General features: G+C 41.8%; 1 protein-coding gene across 4 annotated transcripts in view; it reads left to right on the top strand.

The window, feature by feature from the left end:
• The window catches only part of MYO16 (myosin XVI), a 490,337-nt gene that overhangs the window by 319,819 nt on the left and 144,189 nt on the right, over positions 1–26,329 (top strand). For all 4 annotated transcript variants that reach the window (XM_068268029.1, XM_068268033.1, XM_068268031.1 and 1 more), the window contains exons 21-23: positions 887–959; positions 15,121–15,273; positions 25,360–25,560. In XM_068268029.1, coding sequence (XP_068124130.1) covers positions 887–959; positions 15,121–15,273; positions 25,360–25,560 — 427 coding nt within the window. The remainder of the gene's footprint in view (positions 1–886; positions 960–15,120; positions 15,274–25,359; positions 25,561–26,329) is intronic.

A 26,329-nucleotide genomic window follows, 5' to 3' on the forward strand; every position in this document is an offset into this window, starting at 1 on the left:
TGTGTTTCCTTTTCTTTGTGGCATTTTTATATAGCACATTCAAAAAATACAGACCTATAAACATAAAAGGTAAAATAAAAAACAGAAATATATAGGCCTAGCCAGTAGCCTATCATATATCCGCTGTTATATATCTTGCACATCAGAACAGTAATTCAGCAGAGGACATTAAATTTTCATATGTGACAGGTGCCGCCAATAAATGTCAAAAGCCCTTTTGATGGGGTTAAACCTCTGTGCGCTACTATATCTGGAATATGTCCATTTGTTTGAGAAAACAATACAAATATATTTTTCTATACTATTTGTAATTGAATTTTGAAAACTGCAGTTTAAAAAAAAAACATGCATAATATAGTGTGCGGAAAAATAAAAGGATGCCCAACTACAATGAGATTCTCTTAATGAATGAAACCTGTAGTAAGACCCTCTTTAACAAGATCCCTGATGGTTTGAGGCAAGGCAAAGCTCCATTAGAACACAGGATTAGAACCTTGCAGCTGTTAAAGGGAAAAAAGTCAATTTTGCAGATGGATGACAATCTTCTGATTTTCTTTTCATTCCCAGTAATGATCAAATGCAGACTAATTTTTGCAAGTACAATATCACTCAGTACTCACTTTCCATTCATAGTAATGACTGTGTGTATCAAATAAAAATTCAAACTAGTCTGTGTACCATTGAGATTTAGCAGCAAGTCTAATTTTCTTTTGCTTCATGATAATGATGCAGTGAACTAAGTCTGCTTTCATTATAAAACATCAATACTCTCAGTATGACTTCGAAAGATATTCATTAAAAGAAATGGGATTCACAATTTTGTTCTGTTTTTTTTAATTAAAACACAATTCGGCTTAGCTTAACCTCACCTTTTTTTAATTTTTAGCTATCCACCCCTCACAGTTGGAATTTTGGATATGTTTGGTTTTGAAGACTTTCAGAAAAATTCCTTTGAACAGGTTAGTTCTTTATTGGTTTGTATCTTTTTTTTTTAACCACTTCCCAATCACAGTATTTATTTATTTTTTTAAAACCAGAACAATTTTCACATTAAGCTCCTCCTATTCATTCGCTAATAACTTTGTTACTTATCACACAGAAATGATCTATATATTGTTTTTTTTGTCACAAATTAGGCTTCCTTTGGGTGGTACTTTTTCTAAGAATTATATTATTTTATATGCATTTTCAAGGGAATAATAAGAAAAAAAAATGGAAAAAAATTCAAATTAATTATTTCTCAGTTTTTGGGCCACTATAGTTTTAAAATAAAACTCGCTGCTGTGGATAAAATCCCCACATTTTATTTGCCCATTTGTTCCAGATATTACGCCTTTTAAATTGTGTCCCTAGTTCAATGTATGGCAATAATATTTTATCTGAAATAAAGGTGTATTTTTGTGGGTTTAGTGATTTTTAATCTGTATCACTAAATACAAGCCTTTATTTGCAAAATTAACAGTAATATACCCTGATGACATACATATTAACCACTTGAGGTCCACATGTTTGTATTCACCTGGTAACCAGGTGATTTTTCACAATTCAGCACTCTGCAGCTTTAACAGCTTGCTGCATGGCCATACAACTTCGCACCCAAATGAATTTTACCTCCTTTTATTGTCCCTAACAGGGCTTTCTTTTGGTGGTCTTTGATCACTGCTGGTTTTTTTTTTAAGCATTTTTAAAAATATTTACTGTCCCACTCCCTCTAAGGTTATATAGGTACAGACCAACCAGCAAGCTCATGGTGACCCAGAACTCATTGGAGTGTGTAAAGGGCTACAATGGTCCTAAAAGCCCCTTTACTAAAATGCCATGGAAAACAAAAGTTTGCTTTATTAAAACAGAAAGAATTTGCAATAATTCAGGTTGGAGTGAGCTTGAGATGTCTCCCAGTGCATCACTGCTGAATATATGCAAATGAACCATTGTTACCCTTAGAAGCTAAACACACCTCTGGAAACCACTGGAATGCAATGATGTGTTAGCTTGTTAATTTGTACAGAGTCATACTAATCCAACATGCATACAGACTGTTTTGGATTGGTTGATCCTCATCAGTGCATGGCATGGATTAATTTGGCTCTATGTAGCCATATTATTTTGACAACTTTAGGGTAAGAGTGTAAGGAGTTAAAATGCAATAAAAATGTACAGTGGGATGTGAAAGTTTGGGCAACCTTATTAATCATCATGATTTTTTTTACAGAAAGTGTGCAATAATTGTTTAAACAAAATTAGGCTGATGCAGAAATTTGGGCACTGTTGTCATTGTATTAATTCCAAAAACCTTTAGAACGAATTATTTGAACTCAAATTGGCTTGGTAAGCTCAGTGACCGCTGACCTACATACATAATGAATCCAATTATGAGAAAGAGTATTTAAGGGGGTCAGTTGTAAGTTTCCCTCCTCTTTTAATTTTTGCTGAAGAGTAGCAACATGGGGGTCTCAAAACAACTCTCAAATGACCTGAAGACAAAGATTGTTCACCATCATGGTTTAGGGGAAGGATGCAGAAAGCTGTCTCAGAGATTTCAGCAGTCTGTTTCCACAGTCAGAAACATATTGAGTAAATAGAAGATCAAAGGCTCAGTTCAAGTTAAGGCTCGAAGTGGCAGACTAAGAAAAATTTTGGATAAACAGAAGCGACAAATGGTGAGAATAGTCAGTCAACCCACAGACCAGCACCAAAGACCTACAACATCATCTTGCTGCAGATGGAGTCACTATGCATCGTTCAACCATTCAGCGCACTTTACACAAGGAGATGCAATAGTGATGCAGAGGAAGCCTTTTCTCCACCCACAGCACAAACAGAGCCGCTTGAGGTATGCTAAAGCACATTTGGACAAGCCAGCTTCATTTTGTAATAAGGTGCTGTTGACTAAAATTGAGTTATTTGGGCATACCAAGGGGCTTTATGCATGGAGTAAAAAGAACACAACGTTCCAAGAAAAACACCTGCTACCTACAGTAAAATATAGTGGTGGTTCCATCATGCTGTGGGGTTGTGTAGCCAGTGCAGGGACTGGTAATCTTGTCAAAGTTGAGGGACGCATGGATTCCACTCAGTATCAGCAGATTCTGGAGACCAATGTTCAGGAATCAGTGACAAAACTGAAGCTGCGCCAGGGCTGGATCTTTCAACAAGACAACGACCCTAAACACTGCTCAAAATCCACTTAGGCATTCATGCAGAGAAACAAGTACAACATTCTGGAATGGCCATCTCAGTCCCCAGACCTGAATATAACTGAAAATCTGTGTTGTGAGTTAAAGAGAGCTGTCCATGCTTGGAAGCCATCAAACCTGAATGAACTAGAGATGTTTTGTAAAGAGGAATGGCCCAAAATACCTTTAACCAGAATCCAGACTCTCATTGGAACCTACACGAAGCATTTAGAGGCTGTAATTTCTGTAAAAGGAGGATCTACTAAATATTGATTTTAATTATTTTTTGTGGTGCCCAAATTTATACACCTGCCTAATTTTGTTTAAACAATTATTGCACACTTTTTGTAAATCCAATAAACTTCATTTCACTTCTTAAATATGACTGTGTTTGTCTCCTATATGATATATTTAACTGACATTTTTTTTTATCCTAACAACCAACGATTTATACAGGAAAATCATGATGATTAACAAGGTTGCCCAAACTTTTGCATCCCACTGTATGTATTTCTACATATGAAGTGTATGTGTGTGTGCATTTTTAGTTTTTGGCCACAAGATGGCACTACACTTAACTTCCGAGTAGTAAAAGTAGTACACGGAAGAACAGTTTACTTTTGTTTTGTGAATGAAATTACGGCGTCTCGCAGACGTCGGGTTTTCATTCATCACAGGCACTGCAAACAAGTTTGAGAACAAGCTGCTCCCCATCACCAATCACAGAACGGCGGGATTGTGGCTGAAACGAAGAGTAGCAGTGCGGCGATCGTGAACAGCGAAGTAAACAAAGCAGATACGTGTATTTACGCCTCCGGTGATGAAGCATTGTGCAGGGAGTGTAAATACATATTACAGCGGTCAGGTAGCAGTTAATATTAGATCATTTGTTTTGTAGAATGCCTTTTACCATAATGCTGACAGGTAGGATGGGTTGCTGTTTCGATATGCTATGAGCAAATTTCTGTCTGGTTTATTATTAAAATAAATCTTCAGTGACAAAAAAAATTGTAAATTGTGTTACATGTGTACAGGCAATTATAAAATAAATGTAACTTGAAGTGTAATAAGCTTCTAACAGTAGTCCTGAAACTAAGCAATAAGGCAGGATCCAGTTAAAAAGACTCCAAGCACCTCTCATGGGCATGCCTTTAAGCAAGACGACTTCCAACAAAGTCGTGCTATGACCCCTCTGGAGGAGCCTCTTGCACTGGCCATGCGTGCCACTTCCTCTTCCTGCTTCGTTCAGTGATGCACTTCTCTAACAGAGCAGACAGGGGTGACCCGGAAGTTATAACATAGCCAAGATGGCAGCCGCGATTTTTAAATTGAAATCAAACAAAAACTATTTGGTGTAGAACAGCGATTCAGGCATCAAATGAAAGAGGAGAGCACAGGCTATAGACAGAACGGTATGCATCTTTAAGTACTTTGCAGTACTGGTCGGAGTCTTAAAGGCATACCTATGAGAGGTGCTCAGAGTCCCTTTAAGTAAATAAGTCTAAACCATTATACTTGTTGATACCCCTTTCCTCTATAATTTTCAGTAGCTAATCAGCTAATCGTGCACCATTTGGTCGCAGTATAGGAAATCATTCCTAATTGTAAAGATGATTTCACAAAACATTAAGGCCCATATGCAATTAACTTTTTATCCTTAGTTTTTCTTCTGGGTGATATTTTCTAAATTGTCAATAAAATGCCCATTAAACCACCAGCAAGCAAGAAACTGCTCAAAATCATTTTGATAGTACTTTTTTCATCTACTTTTGGTACTTTTTTCAGTTGAAAAGTGTTGGAAAGTTATTTTAAATAGACGATGTAAAAATATCCCCTAGGAGAAAACTCAGGAGAAAAAGTTAATTGCATATGGGTCTAAATCTCTGCAAGATTGTATTCCATTTTTAAACATCTTTTCTACGTCACTTATAGTGTATCTTGAAAATCCACTTAAAAGGACCCTGAGTAGTAAAAATAAATGGAATCGCTACTTACCTGGGGCTTTCTCCAGCCCACCATAGGTTGGGAGGTCCCCCAGCGTCCTCCTGGCTCCTCTCCCGGTCCCTCCGCCGCATGCAGCACCGGCGACACCCGGCCCGGGTGTCAGGCTGTCGCTTCTGTATCTCAGACGCTTTGCGTCAACATGGCAGCCGGCGTGACAGAACTGCGCATGCGCGGTTTCACCACTCATGCGCATTACTGTCATGCCGACCGCCATGATGACGGGACCTCCCGACCTACGGTGGGCTGGAGAAAGTAGCGATTCCATTTATTTTTACTGCTCGTGGTCCTTTTCAATATTTCCTTCCCCTGAAATTAATGTGTCTTAGTCACAATATAAAAAAACCTGCTAGAAAGTGTTTCAGTAATGCTTCTTGTACAAAAGCAAAGCAAATTCATCCAGGCAAAGTCTATTGTTTACAACTGTGCAGCTCTTTAGGGCTTGTTCACACTACAAGAGCTTTTCTAAACACTTGTGATTTTAAAAGCTCTTGCTAATGTTATCCTATGTGTGTGTTCACACTAGAGCGAAGTAATTTTGTAAAAATCCCCCATGACATTACATTAGCAAGAGCTTTTCAAATCACTAGCGCTTCAAAAGCTTTTGTAGTGTGAACAAGTCCTTACTGTGGAGTTGTGACTTTAGGTATCTGTTTTTATAATTATCTAACAGACTAAGGGCCATATGCAATTCACTTCTTCACCTGAGTTTTCTCCTAGGAGATAATTTTTCATCTTCAATTTAAAATAACTTTGCAGGATGTTTCAACTACAAAAGTACCAAAAAGTAGACAAAAAAGTACTATCAAAATTATTTTGAGTATTTTCTTGATTTTTGATGGCTGCAACTGCATTTTATCGACAAGTTTAAAAATATCTCCTAAGAGAAAACTCAGGTAAAAAGTGAATTGCATATGGCCCAAAAGCCCTTTACACACATTAACCACTTTTCCCTCCTGCGGCAGTAAATCTACCCCCGCAGGACTTCAGTTCCCGCACAGGGACGTAGGTATACGGTCCTCACCCTGATCACCGCTGTGTGTGCTCCTGCTCAGAGATCAGTGAATGGGATCACAAATTCCATTCACCGATCTAAGTGTCCCTGTCATTGATCGCTGGCATCAATGAGATGCCTACGGTCAATGTAACAACACTAAATTACACTCACGCGCATTAATTCCTGCTTGTGTGCTATTAGTACATGGCAGGAAGAAAATGCATGAGGACATCTTGTGGCTAAATAGTAAAAATACACCTAAATACATTTTATTTAATAAAAAATAACATATATACCATTAAAATTAAACCCTTACCTCCCCCGCTCTCCCATAGTTATCCCAAAAAAATGCATATTAAAAAAAAGAAAATGTAAAAAATACATAAATAGTTACCTCAGGGACTGAACTTTTTTTAATATGTATGTCCTAAGGGTATATTACTGTTATTTTTGAAAATATGGGCTTTTAATTAGTGATGGACGTAAAACTGAAAAATATGCACCTTTATTTTCAAATAATATATTGGCCCCATACGTTGTACTAGGGATATATTTTAAACATTGAATAAAACCTACACATTTTACTTGCCCATTTGTCCCAGTTATTACAAAGTAGAAAGTTTTATTTTAAAACAATTTTGGCCTCAAAACTGAGAAATAATGAATAAAATAATTCTTAGCAAAATGTACCACCCAATGAAAGCCTATTTGGTGGCGTAAAAAACAAGATATAGATCATTTTATTGTGATAAGTAGCTATCAAATTATTTGCAAATGAATGGGAGGAGCGCTGACTGGTGAAAATTGCTCTAGTCCAGAAGGGGAAAAAACCTTCAGTAGGGAAGTGGTTAAAGCAGTGTTGCTTATAACGGTTGTGGGCCAATTGTCCAATGATTCGGCAGTGTATGAGCACTACAGCTGAAGGATGTACTGTTTAATTTAGAAGGAACAAGTGACAAATAAATGGGTGAACACTTTGTGCTCATACACCACTTGTTGAACTTTTCAGATATAGGGCATGCCATATTGCTAAATGATGTTATGGAAAAGCTGTACAAACATTAGATTCTCAGCCAAGACCAGGCAAAATGAGCGCTTTTCTAGTGCTTGTATGCAGCTTTCTGATCAAACTTCATAAATTTTGCTGCTGATAACTTCAAGGTAATACATTATAAACTAGTAATAAATGTATGCATTGCCACAGGAAGTAGTTATGGCAAATTCTATATCTGGGTATAAAGTGGGCTTAGATGCTTTCCTTGCGTTGAAAGACACCAATGGTTATAATTATTAGGTAATGCCCAGTGGTGTTGATCCATGGATTTTATCTGATTGCCTTCTGGAGATGGGAAGGAATTTTTCCCTTTTGGGGCTAATTGGACCATGCCTTGTAAGGGTTTTTCACCTTCCTCTGGATCAACAGGGATATGTGAGGGAGCGGGCTGGTGTTGTACTTTATTTTCTGGTTGAACTTGTTATAAACTGTTCTTATCACCTTGCTTCGACACCATCGTCTCACAGACTGTGAGATCACTTGACTCTCCACACAGCAAACAGGATATAGACTTCCTCAGGCTTTTTCCCATGTTTACGTTATTTATTCAGGAAACAGGAATACAGATAGATACATTCATCTCCTGGCAAAGCAGACTTCCATGTTGCGTTACAGCGGCTTGATTAGACTCCCTCTTGAAGTCTATCAGGTACCTTCTTCCTAACTACGTTACACTAAACTACATATGTACAACATACATTATATCAGATTACAGTAAGGAATAACATGTTTAGAGGTCCCAGTCGGCCTTGCGAGCTAGTGCAGAGGGAAGAAGCAGAAGCAGAAGTGAGTTCCCATCGCTCGCACCCCCTTTAATACCGACTAGGAAAGAGTTAAATATGACATCATCTTCGCCACCTCCTATATCAGTCTATTGGTGGACCCACTCGTGGTGTCATCATACCCGCCTACTCGATTAATAATCAATGAGGCACTTGACCCAGATGCAGGAATGTGAAATGTTTAGTAAACATAGCCAATGTTTTCTGTTCCTGTTGAGGTCAGAGTGGCCGATGGCCTTCTGTTAGGAACATGTTCTCAGTATCTGCGTGTATCTTCTGCTACACGCAGACCCTGAGATGCCTCTGCCTGCATCACCAACCCTCTATCTATTTTAAAGGCATACACTGCGGTCAAGCCTTTTACATAAAACTCAGGCCAAGTAACTGAGGCCTACTTAAATTATAACAATCCCCCCTAAAACGGCTTGACCCGCAGATCCCAGCGTCTGAACCTCCCAGTACCTGGTTTCTTTCTTGTATGTTTCACTTTTCGATGTTCGTGCTCACACAACTTCTCTGCTCTAGGCGGTTACCCCTGGAAGAGAGAGAGCAAGACCTCTTGGTCTTCCTGTAACCAGGCTCTCTGGGGAAGCCCTACTTCTAAGTCCCTCAATACCACATGCTCAGCATTTGCGTCACTTGCGTATCACTCACAAACTTGCATGACCACAGAAAAGTGAAACTCGTTTGGTTGTTACAAAACGGAGCAGTGCCAGGTGCCTTCTAAAAGAGCGCCTTTATACAATCAGCTCCTAGGTACTACTAAACCTATACACGTAACCCTGTATATCCCTTAATTTAAACTATTGGTTCCGGAGATTGTTTATGAGGCACCAATCTCTGGACCGGTTAATTTATTTTACGTAATTTTAACCCGCAACCTCACCTGGATAACGATGCCTAAAGTTGTCATCCCCATCCAGACGACCAGTGGGTGCAGAAAGAACTTTGGAACTGCAGATGCCCCGTCCGAGTGTCCCTGGAACATCACCGGAACCTTTGTCCACCAGGGCAGACTGGAACTCACCTGCTCATGTTTGTGTTCTACCTCGTTAAGATCACCTGTATCATGGTGAAATCTTACCTCTAACTTAGTGTACTGTTTGTTTAACCTTTGTAACAACATGTGGCCGTCTTGGATCAAACCCTGTTCCCCTTTGTCCCATGTCGTGTTCTCTTTCAGGACGGGAACTACCCGTGAAACTTTGACCTTTAGAGTTCTCTTAACAATTTGAGAAACAACGTCATCAAACCTGGATGACAGGATCCATATGGGATCTCCACTCACACAATATGTTCCCCTTGGAAACTCCCCCTTATCGGAACAATTATGAGAATATACCTTGAATGTATCATTAGACCTTATGTTAAAAAACCAAACCTTTCCTTCCGCCACCGGAACTATCGGTTGGGCTTCAGGGTGGATCTTTTGAATGGTAGCCTCGCACTCTGCGTTATTGAGCCTGCAGGCATCTTCACTAAATTTGACTTGCCCCAGCCAACGCAGGTACTTCTGCAAGAATTGCCCACATGAGGACAACTCTACTTGTTTCACCTCCCTGTCTAGCACCAAAAAAGGTTGACCTCTCAGGTCCTGGTGTAAGACACGGGTTGAGGTGGGAACTAAGGAAGTGGCGGTGCCTAAAGGAATGTTGCACCGTTTCCATTTGTTCACCCAAACATCTCGAAGCTGCCATGCAAAAGATCCTTCTCCAGAAAAATTAATATACCTCCCCTTGTCCAATCTTTCGCTGACACAATATGTCCCCAGCTGTCCTGATTGGACCTCTTCCCCCCTTATGTCCTGAGGCACACTATGTACCTGAGGTCGGGAAGACTGTACTCTCTGCAATCTTTCAATTAAGAGTACCTCTTCACTTACCCAACTATCATGAGGATAAGCTGCTGCATATGGACTGTGTAATATCGTCCCCTGTTGTGACCCGTGTAGTGTGGATGGGGTTCCCTGTGTGGGCTTTCCCTCCCCCGGGACCGCTCTCCCCACCCTCTTTGTCACCTGGAAATGTGGCTTGATCTCGATTTTTACTTCTTGTTTCGAGAACCTCCCACCCTTGGCTTTCCAGCCTTTACGTGTGTATAGTTGTTTCAGAGGCACTCTCTGTTGGTAGCTCCAGAGTGTGATGTTGTCCCCTGCGTCTCTCTGGTAAGAGAATTGACGCCTCCTGTTCGTTCCTCTCCAATCTGGAACCATCTCACTCTGCATAACCAAGACAAGGTACCCCTGAATCACACACTCCACCTTTTGCATGTACCCATTATACTGCAATGTACCTTTTAACAAACCTTTGGATCGGTGCATTGATTCTGGGAGTGTGGCATTCAATAGCAGATTTATACTGCCATTAAATTCCCACTGCCCGCACACTTGACCCTTCAGACCTTTCACCCCCCTTGTGCCATGAAATTTGCTTTCTCCTGGCACAAGTGCTCTTTTCCTCCGTCCCTGCATGGTCCATCTGTGCCAAGCGGAGGGAGGTGTGAAAGGATCAGTACCTTTGTCACCCAACATTAACATGCTTGGGCCTTGCATTCTCATTAACCCCTTATTATACATGAGAATGTCCTCTCTTCGTTCTCCTAGGACGAAATGGCAACCTAGGATCACCATCAGCACGGTACTCCTCATTATAAAAGCACCACCTTGGGAAAGAAAAACATTGGCAATTTGCACTATGCTTTGCTCAGACAGTTTTTTTAGACGTTTTCCGATCTCAGGAACCTCGGTTTTTAGTCTCTTTCCCATTTCAGGAATCTCGTGTTTTAGTCTCTTTCCACTCTCAGGAATCTCGTGTTTTACTCTCTTTCCAATCTCAGGAATCTCGCTGTTCTCCAAGCTTAGATTGGCATCTGGAACCTTTCGCGTATCCGACTGACATCTCCATCTTTGCTGCCAACACTGCAGCTGTCTCAATTCCATATTGCCAAACACCTGAAATCGAAATACAAACAAATCAATTCTTATTAATGATTTGGGATTCGCCCTGCGGCTTGTACTCTTTACACTTTAGATTGATCAATATATATCGTAATTGATCTCGTTGCTTTATGGTTCTCATGAACTCTGTTTACTCTTATTGGTAGATTGGAGTTAAACTTCACCCCCCTACCTCAGTACTATCCTCAGTACTCACCTGTTTAAAATATGCTCCCGCGGACTTCACCTTTGGAAGCTCGCTTCCCCTTTGGAAGCTCTCACCCCATTGCAGCTCACTCCACATCCCCCCTTATCTGTCCATGCGCGGCCGTCGCATGCACAGATTACGGATGCCACACCTGATGCTGCTTTGCAGGTGAGCCTGCAATGCACTTACTCATGGTCGCATTAACTTATCTAGAACTTCATTGCGATACCAGCTCTGCTAGAAGTTCTGTGTGTTGTACCCTCTGATCAATGTTTGCCGTGCCACCACCTAAACTACCAAAAACTGGCTGCCTCCCTGTAGGAAGGAGCACTTTACACTTAAACTACACAGGGTGCAGGGCTAAGCATACCAGCGTCACATGCCTGTATGCAGATCCCTGAATGCCCACTTGGTAGGTAGTCACATGGCAAACAGCGTACTGATACACTGTCACTCTGTAAACGGCAATGTTATCATCTGTATAATTGCCCCATGAACTGTTGTCAGTCCTTGTTCTTTGTGCTACAATTGATAGGAGCTGGAAAAAAAACATATTTGACCAATCAGTGGACGAGAAAAAAAAAAACCGCACAAAAAAACAGCCCCAGCCCAGCATAGACCTCTCAGTCAAGCTCTGGCCCTGTCCACGACAAAAACCGGAAAAAAAACGTTACCGGAAACCCGGATTGGTCAACTCCCTTTTTTCCACCTCCGGCACCCCCTTGATGCACTGTCCCCCCTTTCCTATTGGGAACTCATGCTGCACCACCCATTAAGGTGCCCCACTCACAGGAATACTCCCATAAGCAACACAGTACAGACCCATTTCTGATCAGTACTGCTACGTGATTCCCTGCACCTAGCTGGGAAACACTTCCTATTCTGGCATTCCTTTCCATGGACCCAGGGAAAAGCTCTGGGGAAATACTGTGAGAACCGAGACACACAGGAGAATGTCTCTGTATTTCTACCCCCCTCCCTTTCAGCTGCTCTGCCCGGAGCCGCGAGCACAGCCTGACGTGACGTGGATCCCCCAGCCCCTCCTCCCCCCTGCCATGACGTGTGGGGGCCATGACTCTCGGGGGCGGGCTCTCTCCACTGCCGCCATTTTGAGTCCTGGACTGCCAGCCAAAATGGCTGCTATCAATCTCCCGTAGCAACCGCTTAACCCTATACACATCAGGAAAAAAAAACAGTTAGAACATACAAGGCATATGCACACTAAACATTTCAGCATATATATTTTTCTCGTATACCTGCAAAACAGACACCGCAGTGTGTGAAATTTCCTATCTTCTTCCCAGAAAAAAACGCAAATCATCATGGACATGTAGATGGAGGAAAAAAAAAACATGCACCCAACCCCGTGCACTCAAAAGCTTCCCACAGAACTCCGATCTTATGACGGCTGAAACAAAACATCCTGAACAGAAGGAATTCTCCACAACTACACCGACCTTTACTCATATCATAAACCTTTGCCTGGAATGCGGAGTGACAGAAACTTAACAAATCATTCCAGCTGTTAACAGATATCCGCGGACACAAACCTCAACCGTGCTTCCCCCAATCTGTAGAGAGGGGGGTGGGATGATGCACTGTATTGGCCCCCCTTCCCACTAAACCTACGCTCTGCGATCCGCCAGAAAAAAAACCAATAAAACCCATGACACTGAATCATGCTGAGATTACAGAAGCATCACGTAGCACTAACGAACTAATAGCATTGACTTGAACCAGTATCCCCACTATTCTGGGCTGCTCTCGTTATCCCAACTATGTTCCCTCCATTCCTCCCCCTAACTGCCCTCCCCACTATCCACCATCTGCGTGAGAGAGCACGAGATAAAAACAAACATCGCTGGCATCCCTCCCAGCCCAGAACTGCCCAGAGAGAAAACGAAACTATATACGCTGCCCACACTTTAGCATAACACAGAAAGATAACACACAGCTGTAGAAAAAAACACATCATGCAGACTGTTAACATGTATAACAGACCACAAACATTGCTACAAAACCAAATAAACGAAACGCTATACTTGCCTGAGCAAAAGACTTTGTAAGCCTGCGAATTCGACCAGCTTGTGGCAACTTCACGAACCTTGAGTGGACCCCCTGGAATTACTGAGCCATCTCTGTGTACCCACACTGGCTCAGCGGATCGATCTCCAGCGGCAGCTGCCAGCCGGCCTCGGAGCTTCCAGTCACCTGCGACCCGGTTTTGGCTATGACTGATGTGCACTTCCAGTCAAAGTTTAACATCCACGCGGTTCGCCGCTGGTTTCCACGAATTGCAGCAGCCCGTCGTGTGCTTGCTTGGCTCACGCAATGCACACTCTCACACCAGCTTATCAGTATCAGCGTGATAAGCTTTACAGTCCGTGTCCGTCTATTCCGCTTGTTTTGCTGTGGAATATCTTGAAACCATTTTCCGTCGGCCCCGGCCCCGTCTGCCTGTATATTTAGGCAGGGAAGGATTTCAGGCACCACTGTTATAAACTGTTCTTATCACCTTGCTTCGACACCATCGTCTCACAGACTGTGAGATCACTTGACTCTCCACACAGCAAACAGGATATAGACTTCCTCAGGCTTTTTCCCATGTTTACGTTATTTATTCAGGAAACAGGAATACAGATAGATACATTCATCTCCTGGCAAAGCAGACTTCCATGTTGCATTACAGCGGCTTGATTAGACTCCCTCTTGAAGTCTATCAGGTACCTTCTTCCTAACTACGTTACACTAAACTACATATGTACAACATACATTATATCAGATTACAGTAAGGAATAACATGTTTAGAGGTCCCAGTCGGCCTTGCGAGCTAGTGCAGAGGGAAGAAGCAGAAGCAGAAGTGAGTTCCCATCGCTCGCACCCCCTTTAATACCGACTAGGAAAGAGTTAAATATGACATCATCTTCGCCACCTCCTATATCAGTCTATTGGTGGACCCACTCGTGGTGTCATCATACCCGCCTACTCGATTAATAATCAATGAGGCACTTGACCCAGATGCAGGAATGTGAAATGTTTAGTAAACATAGCCAATGTTTTCTGTTCCTGTTGAGGTCAGAGTGGCCGATGGCCTTCTGTTAGGAACATGTTCTCAGTATCTGTGTGTATCTTCTGCTACACGCAGACCCTGAGATGCCTCTGCCTGCATCACCAACCCTCTATCTATTTTAAAGGCATACACTGCGGTCAAGCCTTTTACATAAAACTCAGGCCAAGTAACTGAGGCCTACTTAAATTATAACAGAACTCAATGGACTTATGTCTTTTTTCTCAACCCAAATACCTATGTAACTATAAACACACAATAAATTATGAACATAATTCCTATTTAATTCCCAGCTTAATGGATTTTCCTTTAAAGTTACTATCCTTATCATCCATGATCTCATTCCCTATCTTGCTTAATATACCTGAAACAACCATCCAGGTAGTCGGGTCAAATTTTGCTGGCTGCATGAACAATGAAGCCATGAGTAGGATGGTGCTCTCCTGATGGCCTTCAGTACCTGACTTTAGTTTATCTTATATTTAGAATTAAACCGAAGCAGTGTAGGTTGGAGTTGTGTGGGAAATTAGTCTGGAAAAACGCATCACTGATGCCTTAAACAGATACAAAAGACAACAAGGGATGCAGCCCAATAAATTCACTCTAAAAATAAAACACCTTTGTTATTTTGAGCTGACTGACCTTGCAAGTTTCTAAAGTACTGACGTATAACTATCTAAATATATGTTGTTATGCCTTAGTATTTTATACATTCAAAGAACTTAAAAAGTAAATGCTTTGATGCCCATTTTTCCTCTTTGTTGATTTTTAGAGGAGTTATTTGTAAAAGAAAAACGAAAACATTTGCCTGGAAGTCAATGTATGTTTGTAAAATCAAGGATACAATCGCATTGTACTGTTGTATATGCTATTGAATATTCTGTTCATTTATGTTAACAGCTGTGCATTAATCTCACCAACGAAAAAATCCACCAGTATATCAATGAACTGCTTTTTCTACAAGAACAAACTGAATGTGCACAAGAGGGAGTTTCCATGGAAACCATGTATTTTCCTGGAAACCATTCAACAGTGTTGGATTTTTTCTTCCAGGTATGCTTCTTTCCTTATATACAACTGTAAATATTATTATGTAGACTGAATCCGGCTACCAGCATGAAAATGCATTAAGTTTTAGGGTTTTCTTTTTTTATTGTATTTCATGGAGTTATACAATCTAGATTTCTAAACTGTGGAAAAAAAATGTAAGCTACTTATACTGACAATATATTATTCATATAGTTTCATATACTCTGCATACATGTGTAATAAGCATGTGAATGTACATAAAATGTAACAATACCCTGCATTATTAAAGGCTTAGGTCTCCCAATCAGATGCAATTACACATTTTGCATTTCTATAGATGTGTCTCCAGTTATGCTCATTAGAATTCTTGCTCCTGCAACATGATCTGCCTCCAATCAAATGTCTAATATCAAGCTCTGTGTACTGCAGCACTAGGTGAATGCTGGGAAATTGGGTCCTAACAATCTAAAGCCATCCCAGATAGTTTCACTGCATTATAATCCACTGATGGACCACAGGCTTATAGTATGTAGTTGATGGGTTATTCACAAAAGTGTGTGGTTATTTAAGACTATTAACTAGTAATATTCATATATTTCATATTGCATAAATAACATCTTAAAGCGGGCTTACACTCTGACATAATATTCCATAAAATGTGTTTTTCTACTTTTTATTACCCATGCAGTTATCATATTTGCTTTTGTGCACAAGTATTATTGTCCATTTACATATTACAAGTTCCCAAAGTACAGTTTATCTGCTCAGAATGCTGCCTTTGCATTTTACTGCATAGCTGCTATATTTATATATAATAATGTATCCAGTGATCACTTCTCAGCCCTCGGTTTCAGCACTGCCAGGAATGTATACTAATTCTAGCTGAAATAAGAATGTAAACAAAATATAACGTTGTCAACTCTTTTGATGCTACAAAGTTGGACCATTTTTTTGCTACAGACATCGTGCGGAACTTCCTTCTTTTTCTATGTCTATGGAAGCAAGTCGCCTGGCTCCAGCACTGTCATAGCAGTGGAGGTGGAGCAGAATTTGCCCTATCTTCTATGGTTTATGCTGCGTACACACGATGTAATATCCTGTTTGATCAACGAGTAATCTGACAGCAAGTTGCATTGTGTGTACATATCCAAACTGCTCCTGATTCTGATAATGAGATTGATTTTCCCATGATAACTTCAGAAATTCTATCCCATTATCGGCTGGGAGCAGATCAGACATAACGGAAATAATCGTCCAATTTCAATTGATTGGATGGGAAATAGGATTGTGTGTACCCAGCATTATACTGTAAATAATCTTTTAGAGCATAGAAACATTTTGAGTTTCGTACCACTTTAAGTTACATCCTATATAATAAAACCCTAATATCCCTGCATCCGTCCCTGTGTCAGTGCTTTTTTGCACTGAGCATGTGCAGGGACAGACGGAGAGACACTGCGGAGAACCGGAGGAGGACAGGGGTGGGCGTGCGTATGCGCGCTCTTGCGTCGGGTGGGCGTGTGCGATGGGCGCACAGCGGGCACGCGCATGCACGCGGCGGTATTAGTGACAGACCTAACCCGTTTTTAAATGGGCTAAGTCACTAGAACCCTAATAATTTGTGATTGTCCTGTTGCATAATAATACTAATATATCATGCTAAAAAAATTACAACAAATACATAGATGTTCACAAGCTTTATATACTGCAGAACAGTAAAAACTTACATAGGTTAGACATGTTGTAAGTGGCTGAATAGTGCTTCTAGTGATCTCAGTAAAAAAAAGGCCATACTAGAGCTGCTGACTTTCCGCCTTTACAGTATGAAGTATAACAGGGAGAATTAAACCAGCTTTTAGGGCTCTTTCACACTAGAGGCATTTTTGGGTTTTTTTAAGCGCAGGTGATTTTCAAAATCACCCTAGAAACGCTTGTGCAATGATTCTCTGAGAGAGTTCACATCTAAGCGGTTTGTTTCCGACCCACTCAGAAAAACGCTGCATTTTCGGGGTGATTTTGCCTCAATGGAAGGTATAGGGAAATTGCAAAACGTTTGTGAAAGCGCTTTGCATAGCGATTTCCCAGCGCTTTTAAGGATAAATACATTGTATTTATTATTTTTCAGTTCAATGAGTTCACTTCCTGACTATCGTCAGGAAGTGAAAAAACACAATTACTCTTCAAAAGCACTTAGAAAAGCGCTTTTACAAAAAATGAAGAGCACAGAAATTGCCGGAAATCGCAAAAAAGGCATCAAAAACCGGCCAACGCCATTGGAACGCAATGTGAATGAGGCCTTAGTGTTTGTAGCAAGGAGTCAGAGCCAACTGAGCATGCTAGAAACTGAATCTGAAGTGAAAATAAACATATGAGATAATGATTTCTATGTGTAGTACAGATAAAATTAGTAGCACAGATATAAGTCTCATATTGTTTACAGTACAGGAAGAGTTAAGAAACTTCAGTTGTTATCTATGCAAAAGAGCTTCTCTGAGTTCTCTGACCCCACTTAGGTCAGCTACAGTGCTGTAGCACTTATCTCAACCTGTCTCTCACTGTTTCTTGTTTGTTTAAGGATTTACTGCAGAGGAAAGTTCAAAGGGTCATTAGCTCTGCTTCATAGCTCTGCTCTGTTTCATAGTTTAAAAGGCAGAGAGTAGTCTGTAAACTGCAAATATCAGAGATTCCTGCAATGTTATTAAAAAAGCTATATAACTGAAAATAAATATATGAGACTATTTTCTTTGCTACTAATGTTATGTTAATTATCCATACTACACATACAATTCATCATATTATTATTTTGAATCTTTTTTTTTTGCTTCAGTGTCACTTTAAGAGCCCACTGAGTAATTTAACCTTATAATATGTAAATGTTGTCTTTGGGTGGGCTGACCATTTACTGCTCTAGTGAGGGCAATGGAGTGGTCATGTGGGCAAAGGGCACAAGTCAGGTGAGTCAGGTCAATGGTAAGGGGAGAGGTATAGAAGCCACACCTGTGGAGATAGGCCAAGAAATACCAAGGCAGCAGAAATGAAGATGGTGTGGAGCCTACAGGAAAATAGGATTTTGGCAGGGAAGCACGCCTATTGTTAGGCCTGTTGTTGTGGGTCTTTACTTGTAATGTAAAAAAAGAGCATAAAGGTCTCCTTTTATAGATTTCCTAAATGATATCAGTTGCTGAATTACATTTTTAGATGCCATCTAGATTCCCTTGCATATACATGTTTGTACATGATCTTATATGTAAATGGCTTGCTATAAGCTTGGCATGCTCACCACAGTTGTGTCAGCAATGATAAGCAGTTACTCCCACTCAGAATCCACACATTTCATTGTTTCTGAAGCTGTCACCAAAGCATTTGAAGTACTCAGTCTAATATCAGGTGTCTTTAAAAGGCAGACAGTTCAAGGTATATTCAAAACATCTGCAGTTACAATATGTTTTGATGAACAACCATTTTTAAAGTAATTTAAGTTACAAATCTGCTCCCAATTCTACTCATGGCCTAATAAATTCTAGTTCTTGAAATGTCTCGGTAGATAGAAACTAAAAAAAATGTTGTTTTTTTTTACTATTCTTTCATACAGACCAGTTGCATGTCATAAGGAAAAAGGGCAATAGATTAATTACCTTTATATATGGTATTTATGTATTCTGCAGTGTTTTTACATAGTTTTATAGTCAAGTCTCAGAGGTGATCACTATCTAATCTCTACAAGAGTCCCCTAACATAGGCTAAGACCAATTTTACGGGAGAGCCAGTTAACTTGCCAGTATGCTTTTAGGATGCGGAGGGAATCCAGAGTGCCTGGAGGAAACCCATGCAAGCATACAAAGAACATACAAGCTCCAGGGTCAGCTGAATAGGGAACTGGTAAGGCTGTTGCCTTTGATGTAGGATTTGAGCCTTTGACCAGGGTTCAAATCCCGGATTAAGCTTTAATGCAAAACAGTAAAGAGTCTTAATCCGTGGAGCGTGCCCAAAGTGGCTGCAGCTCTGGCACTTTCAGTCCACCAGGAGAAAAGCGTAATATAAATGTTCTGTGTCTTGTCCATCCTACCTAATAAAGAGCAAGTGTCCCTGCGTCCCATGTCCGTGTGTCAGTGCTTTTTTGCACTGCGCACGTGGAGGGAGGGACGCAGAGACACTGAAGAGAGCTGGGGGAGGACGGGGTCAGAAGGGGCGAGCACATGTGCGCTAATATGTGTTGTGGCCGGCCTAGCCCATTTTTAAACAGGCTAAGGTCACTAGTGCATATATAATCCTGGCCTAGATTTGAAATAGAAATCCCAGCACCATGCCAACATGCCATCCAGATGACACAGAAAGTTTAAAACAAAATAGAGTATAGAACATGCAAGGTATTAACCAGCCGGGCGGTATGGACGAGCTCAGCTCGTCCATCACCGCCGGAGGCTGCCGCTCAGGCCCTGCTGGGCCGATTTTAGTGAAATAAAAAGCAGCACACGCAGCCGGCACTTTGCCAGCCGCGTGTGCTGCCTGATCGCCGCCGCTCTGCGGCGATCCGCCGCGAGCAGCGGCGAAAGAGGGTCCCCCCAGCCGCCTGAGCCCAGCGTAGCCGGAACAAAAAGTTCCGGCCAGCGCTAAGGGCTGGATCGGAGGCGGCTGACGTCAGGACGTCGGCTGACGTCCATGACGTCACTCCGCTCGTCGCTATGGCGACGATGTAAGCAAAACAAGGAAGGCCGCTCATTGCGGCCTTCCTTGTTTATTCTGGGCGCCGGAGGCGATCGGAAGAACGCCTCCGGAGCGCCCTCTAGTGGGCTTTCATGCAGCCAACTTTCAGTTGGCTGCATGAAATAGTTTTTTTTTAATTTAAAAAAAACCCTCCCGCAGCTGCCCTGGCGATCTTAATAGAACGCCAGGGTGGTTAAATCACTTAAATGCAGTGCTTGAATAACAAATATTAGCGAGAATGAAATGTTATAAAATGACCACAGATTTCATAGCAGTAGCTCAGATTCTGTCCCCTTGGGTCTTGTGTCAGTCCGTTTATTCATTATCTATTTCCTCCTGCCTTTTATCTTCCAGAATGAGCTGTCATTGCTTCTGTACTCAGGGGTGCCTCTAGTCATTTTGTCACTCCAGGCGAGAAAACCTGCGGCGCCCCCCCCCCCCCAAGCCCCTCCCCCCCAGGAAAATAATCATAATGCAGCATCGTTTCACCAGAAAATAATAATGCGGCAGTGTTTCATCAGAAAATAATAGTAATTATCGTAATTCAGAATCGTAATTCACCAGAAAATAATCGTAATGTGGCAGTGTTTCACCAGAAAATACACTTATTGCAGCAGCAGTTCACCGGAAAATATTCGTAAGGTGGCAGCGTTTCATCAGAAAATACACTTATTGCAGCAGCATTTCACCAGAAATTAATCATAGGGCAGCAGCGTTTCACCAGAAAATAATCGTAATGGGGCAGCGTTGTCAGAAAATAATCGTAATGTGGAAGCGTTTCACCAGAAAATACACGTAATCCGAGCAGAGGGAAAGAGTAGAGGGGAGAGGCAGCATAAGATGTAAGAGGGGGGTAGAGAAACAGAGAGGGAGAGGGAGAGGCAGCATAAGATGTAAGAGGGAGGTAGAGGAACAGAGAGGGGGAGGGATAGACAGCATAAGATGGAAGAGAGTGCAGAGGAACAGAGAGGGGTAGAGACAGCATAAGATGGAAGAGGGGGCAGATGAACAGAGAGGGGAGAGGGAGAGACAGCACAGCACTAAAGCACAGGTTTACAGCTTTACCAGCCTACAGCCTAACCAGCTTTCAAAGAAAACTCTAGTATCAAAAGAGCAGAACACATTCTAGCAGTTATAACAGTACTGGGAGTCTGCACACAGGACAGGAAGTGTTCTTAGCAGCCTGCCTGCATACCTTCTCTTCTGCCTGTGCATGCAGCTTATCATCTCTGGAGTAGTGATGGGTCGTTCGCGAACGAGCCGGCTTTGCTGCGAACGACAAGAGCCGGTTCTCAGTTTTGAAAGAGCCGATGCCTCAGCCGCCCCACAGAGCTCTGCTTTGCTCTGCAATAAAGGGCGCTGAGGCATGTTGGGAGATGTAGTCCTCCTCTTGCAGCTTGTAGGAGTGTATGGGGCGGAGCAGAGCAGTAGCAGGAGGGATTGCCCCAGTCAGAGAAGCAGTCTGGAATTGTCATGGAGACGGGGGCGGGGCTTTTACTCCGATTCTGAGTGGTGTTTAGTGATATTTAATGAAGAGCCGATTCAGAGCCATAAGAGCCGGCTCTTTAATGGGAGCCGATTCAGAAGAGCCAATTCTCTGAGAAGAGCCGGAATTCCCATCATACTCTGGAGCAGAAACTTCCCTTCTCCCGGGCTGTGTTGCTGTCTTGTGCGGGGGCGGGGCTCCAACACGGACACATCACATTCTTCTCTCTGTGACTGCATCTGTCCCCTGACTGTCTCGCTCCAGTGTCTGTGTGTAGCCAGTGACACAGGTGGGGGGTCAGACTGTCGGGGGCATAAGCTGGCTGGCAGCTGGCTCCTGGTTTGACTGGCGTGAGGCAGAGTTAAAGGCTGGGCCACACGGGATAAACACTTTACCTGTGTGGCTACTGAGAAGAAGGGGCACGGCTTTAAAGAAGGAGCCTGGCAGAGAAGAGCAGTATTGATTTCTCTATTGGCTGGGGAGAAGTGGAGGTGGAGGCACTGCTGAGCACATGGTAGCGTGCCGAGCACCGGAGACTGAGTCGGGAGGTAATATAATATAAAAAAAACATGGTCACAGTAGCAGTGGCGGGGGAATGCGCCTCACCACCTCATGGCGCCTCACCACCTCATGGCGCCCCAGGCAACCGCCTATACTTGCCTGGTGGGTGAGACGCCCCTGTCTGTACTAGTACAGTCTTTCCACAGATTATGAATTTTCACGGGAGCTTTGTGGTGACACAACTGCACTGTGTTTCTGCAATAATCCATAATGTCACAGCTCCCTTTGCTGAATTGGTATTCTGAAGCATTGCTGCTTCTGCTCAGTCTTAGCAAAAACCATTATTATTATTATTATTATTTATTAGATTTATATAGCGCCAACATATTACGCAGCGCTGTACAATAAATAAGGTTGCAGACAATGATAACAGGGGTGACAGAACAATACAGGTAATAGACAATAGATACAACTAAATACAGGTAATAGCAAAAAGATACACAACACAATGCAGACAGTAGTACAACGCCAGATCATAAACTGGAGTGGTAGTGGTAACAAGTTCCAAATTCTGGGTAAAGTGCACACAGTTATGTATGATACACAAGGGGAGAGGGCCCTGCCAAAGGCTTTCAATCTAGAGGGAGGGGTTGGTGACACAAAAGGAGGGGGTGCAGCAAGAAGTTACTGGCAGAAAGGATTAGGGCAGTGTTGAGTTGATGTAGGCCTCCTTGAAGAAGTGAGTTTTGAGTGCTTTTTTGAAGGTGTTGAAGTTGGGAGCGAGCCTGATGGGCAGTGGGAGAGAGTTCCACAGGATGGGGGCAGCTCTAGTGAAGTCCTGCAGTCGTGCATGGGAGTGCGAGATGCGTGGGGTGGTTAAGAGGAGGTGTTTGGAGGAGCGAAGTGGGCGGCCAGGTATAAGAAACAAGGCTAAGCATTCTAGGCCCTAAATGAGAATTTAAAATGCTATGGGGACAAATGGGTGACAATTTACTCAGAGAAATCAAAGAAATAGTATAGACAGGAATCAAATGTTAAAGTAAAATCATGATAAAACATATAATTATGTTAATTGGCTTCCACCAAAAAATGGGCTGGGCATACACGGCATGTTTTTTGCCACTCAATTCTCTCATACGATCATTTCGCCGCTCGATTCTGCAGTCGATTCTTTTATCTTCCGCTAATTTTTCTTATATTTTCCATTCACTGCTATCACAAATCGAGCGGCAAAGTGATGGAGCTGGAGATCAGACATGTCAGAAATCATCTACCGAGCCATCTAAATGGCTCAAAAACGAACCGTGTATTCCCAGCATTATACTATGATAGTGATTACCTGAAAAATATAAAATGGGAAAAGGACTGAGAGCCCACTGTAGTGTACTATGTGAATATTCAAAGATTATTTTCAAAATGCAAAGTATACTTACAAACGTGGGTCACTTCAAAGGCAAAAACTGTATGAACAGGTGGGGAGAATAAACCGACCCCACTCAGGTTAACAAGTCATTCTCTACAGTGTACTGGAAACCGGGGTGATACCCCTCCCCCAATAGTGGAAAATAATACTTATATAGATGATAAACAGAGGTGTCAAAAAGTATAAAATGTGCTAAAAACTATTTAAAAGGAGGTAGTGTTGGATTTACCTCAAAGGAAGGACACAAGTGGTCTCATTCAAAGAAAAACCACTTTGAGTACACCTCCATCGAGCCTTTTTTTCAGGGAAAGACTGTCTTTTTCATTCAAATATATGTATAATGTGTGTGTCTAGAGGAACAGTTTGCTAATACACCATATTCAAAATCTATGTCATCGAATTGGAGAGTGCAGTGTGAAACATGTTTTATGTACTTTTGTTTCTCCACTTACATAAATGGGAATGCTCAGGTCATGCAAACATGGTTATCGTTAAGCTTGGTCTACAAATGTCTTCAAAGGAATGGATCGTGTCTATGGGCCTTATTTGTAGAAGTTTCGAAAAAATGCTTGAGAGAGTTAATTACCAGCCTGCTTTGCAAACACTTTACCGGCTGCTTTGATTGCTAATTTAACACTTGTGATGCAGACAAGATATTTCATTCTCTTGGTGCATTAAAACAGCTCAAGTGTTAGGATGCTGATTAAAGACACATTGGTAGGCAATGTATTGCTGTTGGCAAGTTTTTGTCAGCACCACAAATCAGTTACTGATTTCTGCTTCACTGACATCTATCTACTTTTTGTTATTTTTTTTTTAATTTAACGATTTGTTAGGATAACACCTAACGATTTTCCTGCCGATATATGGCCGATTCGATCACAGTGATCGAATCGGCTGTGAAATCGCCGCACACACCGCTGAAAGAACAATCGATTTCCGTCTGAAATCGATCGTTCCCGTCGATTCCCGTCCGTGCGGAAGATTTTTCTCGGTCGCCGGCGGGCAGGGAGTGCGTCGATAGCGGCATTCGAATGCCCGACGACCGACGCAATACAGCGAGTATACATTACCTGTTTCGGCCGGCGCGAGTCCCCGCTGTCACCGCTGTCTTCTTTCCACGCTGGGTTCCGGACTGGCTGCTGCTACACAGAACTTCCTGTCCCGGCAGGAAGTTTAAACAGTAGAGCGCCCTCCACTGTTTAAACTTCCCTTGGACAGGAAGTTCAGTAGCTGCAGGAACGGTCTGGAGCCCGGAGCGGAGAATAAGACAGCTGGGACCAGGGGACTCGCGCCGGCTGGAACAGGTAATGTATGCGGTGGGGCCGCAGCAGTGGCAGCTCCACAGATTGTGATCGGTTTCAGGCTGAAATCGATTCACAATCTGTTTGCAGTAAAGGTGGCCATACGATCCCTCTCTGATCAGATTCGATCAGAGAGGAATCTATCTGTTGGTCGAATCTGATGGCAAATCGACCAGTGTATGGCCACCTTTACCCTTTATTCCCAATGCAATCTGGCATGGGCCAGAATGGCTCAATGTGCAGGGCTGCAGGCATGCATACTACTGTCACTTCAGTTGTCCTTTAACTGAATCAAGGAAAAAAACACTGGGCTGATAAAACAGATGATCTTTTCTCACAAGTGATTTTGTTATCATGTAGACGGGCAAGGTAACAGGAGCATTTCTTCTTTTTAAACTGAGTGATTACGCATTCACATGTAGTAGACTAATTAGTCAACCACTAGAACATACCTATGTTACACACGCATATACTGTGTGTGTATATATATATATATATGTAACAATTCAACAAAGTCGAGCAATGATATTTTTTTTCCAGCAATGTGTATATGTATTTGTAAATATTTTGTGCAGTATAAAGTACTGATGCTATGTTTAATTTGATAAACGTTGGATTACTTGTATGCATCATTTATGAACCTTATATTTCCTTGTATTAATAAAACCAAATTAAATGTGCTTGTTTTTCAGAAGCCATTAGGTTTTCTGTCTGTTTTAGATGAGGAAAGCCAATCTATTCATTCCATGGAACAAAGCCTTTCCAAGCGACTGCAGTCACTCCTTGAGACATCAAATTCAAATACTGTGTACACATCTGTAAAAGATGGCAATGGCAATGTCACATCTAAGGATCAAGGGCCTGTCTTCACAATAATGCATTATGCAGGACGGGTAAGTAATCAGAATTGTGTAAACAGCCATCTGCAGTAAGCAAGGGAACATTTTGCTGTAAAGTGTGCCCATGGCATAGTTCACACCATCTGTATATATGAATACTCAGATTTCATTCTTGGACCATGCTAATTTCATTCTTAGCCTCCAGTAGATTCATCAAAGAGTGTCACAGATCTAAAATATTCATTTACGTTCTTAATATCTTCATTCATTTACACATAGCGCAAATGTATTCACCTCATTTTTATGGGACTATCTGGATGGCACGGCCTGTGGCTTGGGGAGAAATATCTAATTAACCATCAGGGTGACATTCACTGGATCCTTGTTAGTTCTGCTGCCTGTGAACTTGATTAGCTCCTGTATTCTAAAGCTGTTCAAACTTGTCATGGTATGAAAGTATTGCATGTGATCTGGGAAGACAGCAGAGAGTATTCACATACAGCATCTCCATAATGATGCTAGTGCAACAACATGTCTGCTGATCATTAGAGAAATATGTGTCATGATGGGCCAGATGAGCCAATCTATAATGACTGTTGTATCAATTAATATTTATGATAGCTTGCTTCATAGAGTTGGCCTTCCTTGAAGCTGATGTCCAGTTATGCACATATATCCTTCTACTGCTCTGGCCCAGCTTAGAATTTAAACATGATATATTAATATATTGATTCTTTTTAGCTCAGGTAGCACAATATTCAAGGTGAAGCCAGGTTATGATTGCATTTTTAATGTTGAAAAAAAAAGGTCACTTGCTATTTAA

The sequence above is a fragment of the Hyperolius riggenbachi genome, chromosome 2, assembly GCF_040937935.1.
Source record: "Hyperolius riggenbachi isolate aHypRig1 chromosome 2, aHypRig1.pri, whole genome shotgun sequence".
NCBI lineage: Eukaryota > Metazoa > Chordata > Amphibia > Anura > Hyperoliidae > Hyperolius > Hyperolius riggenbachi.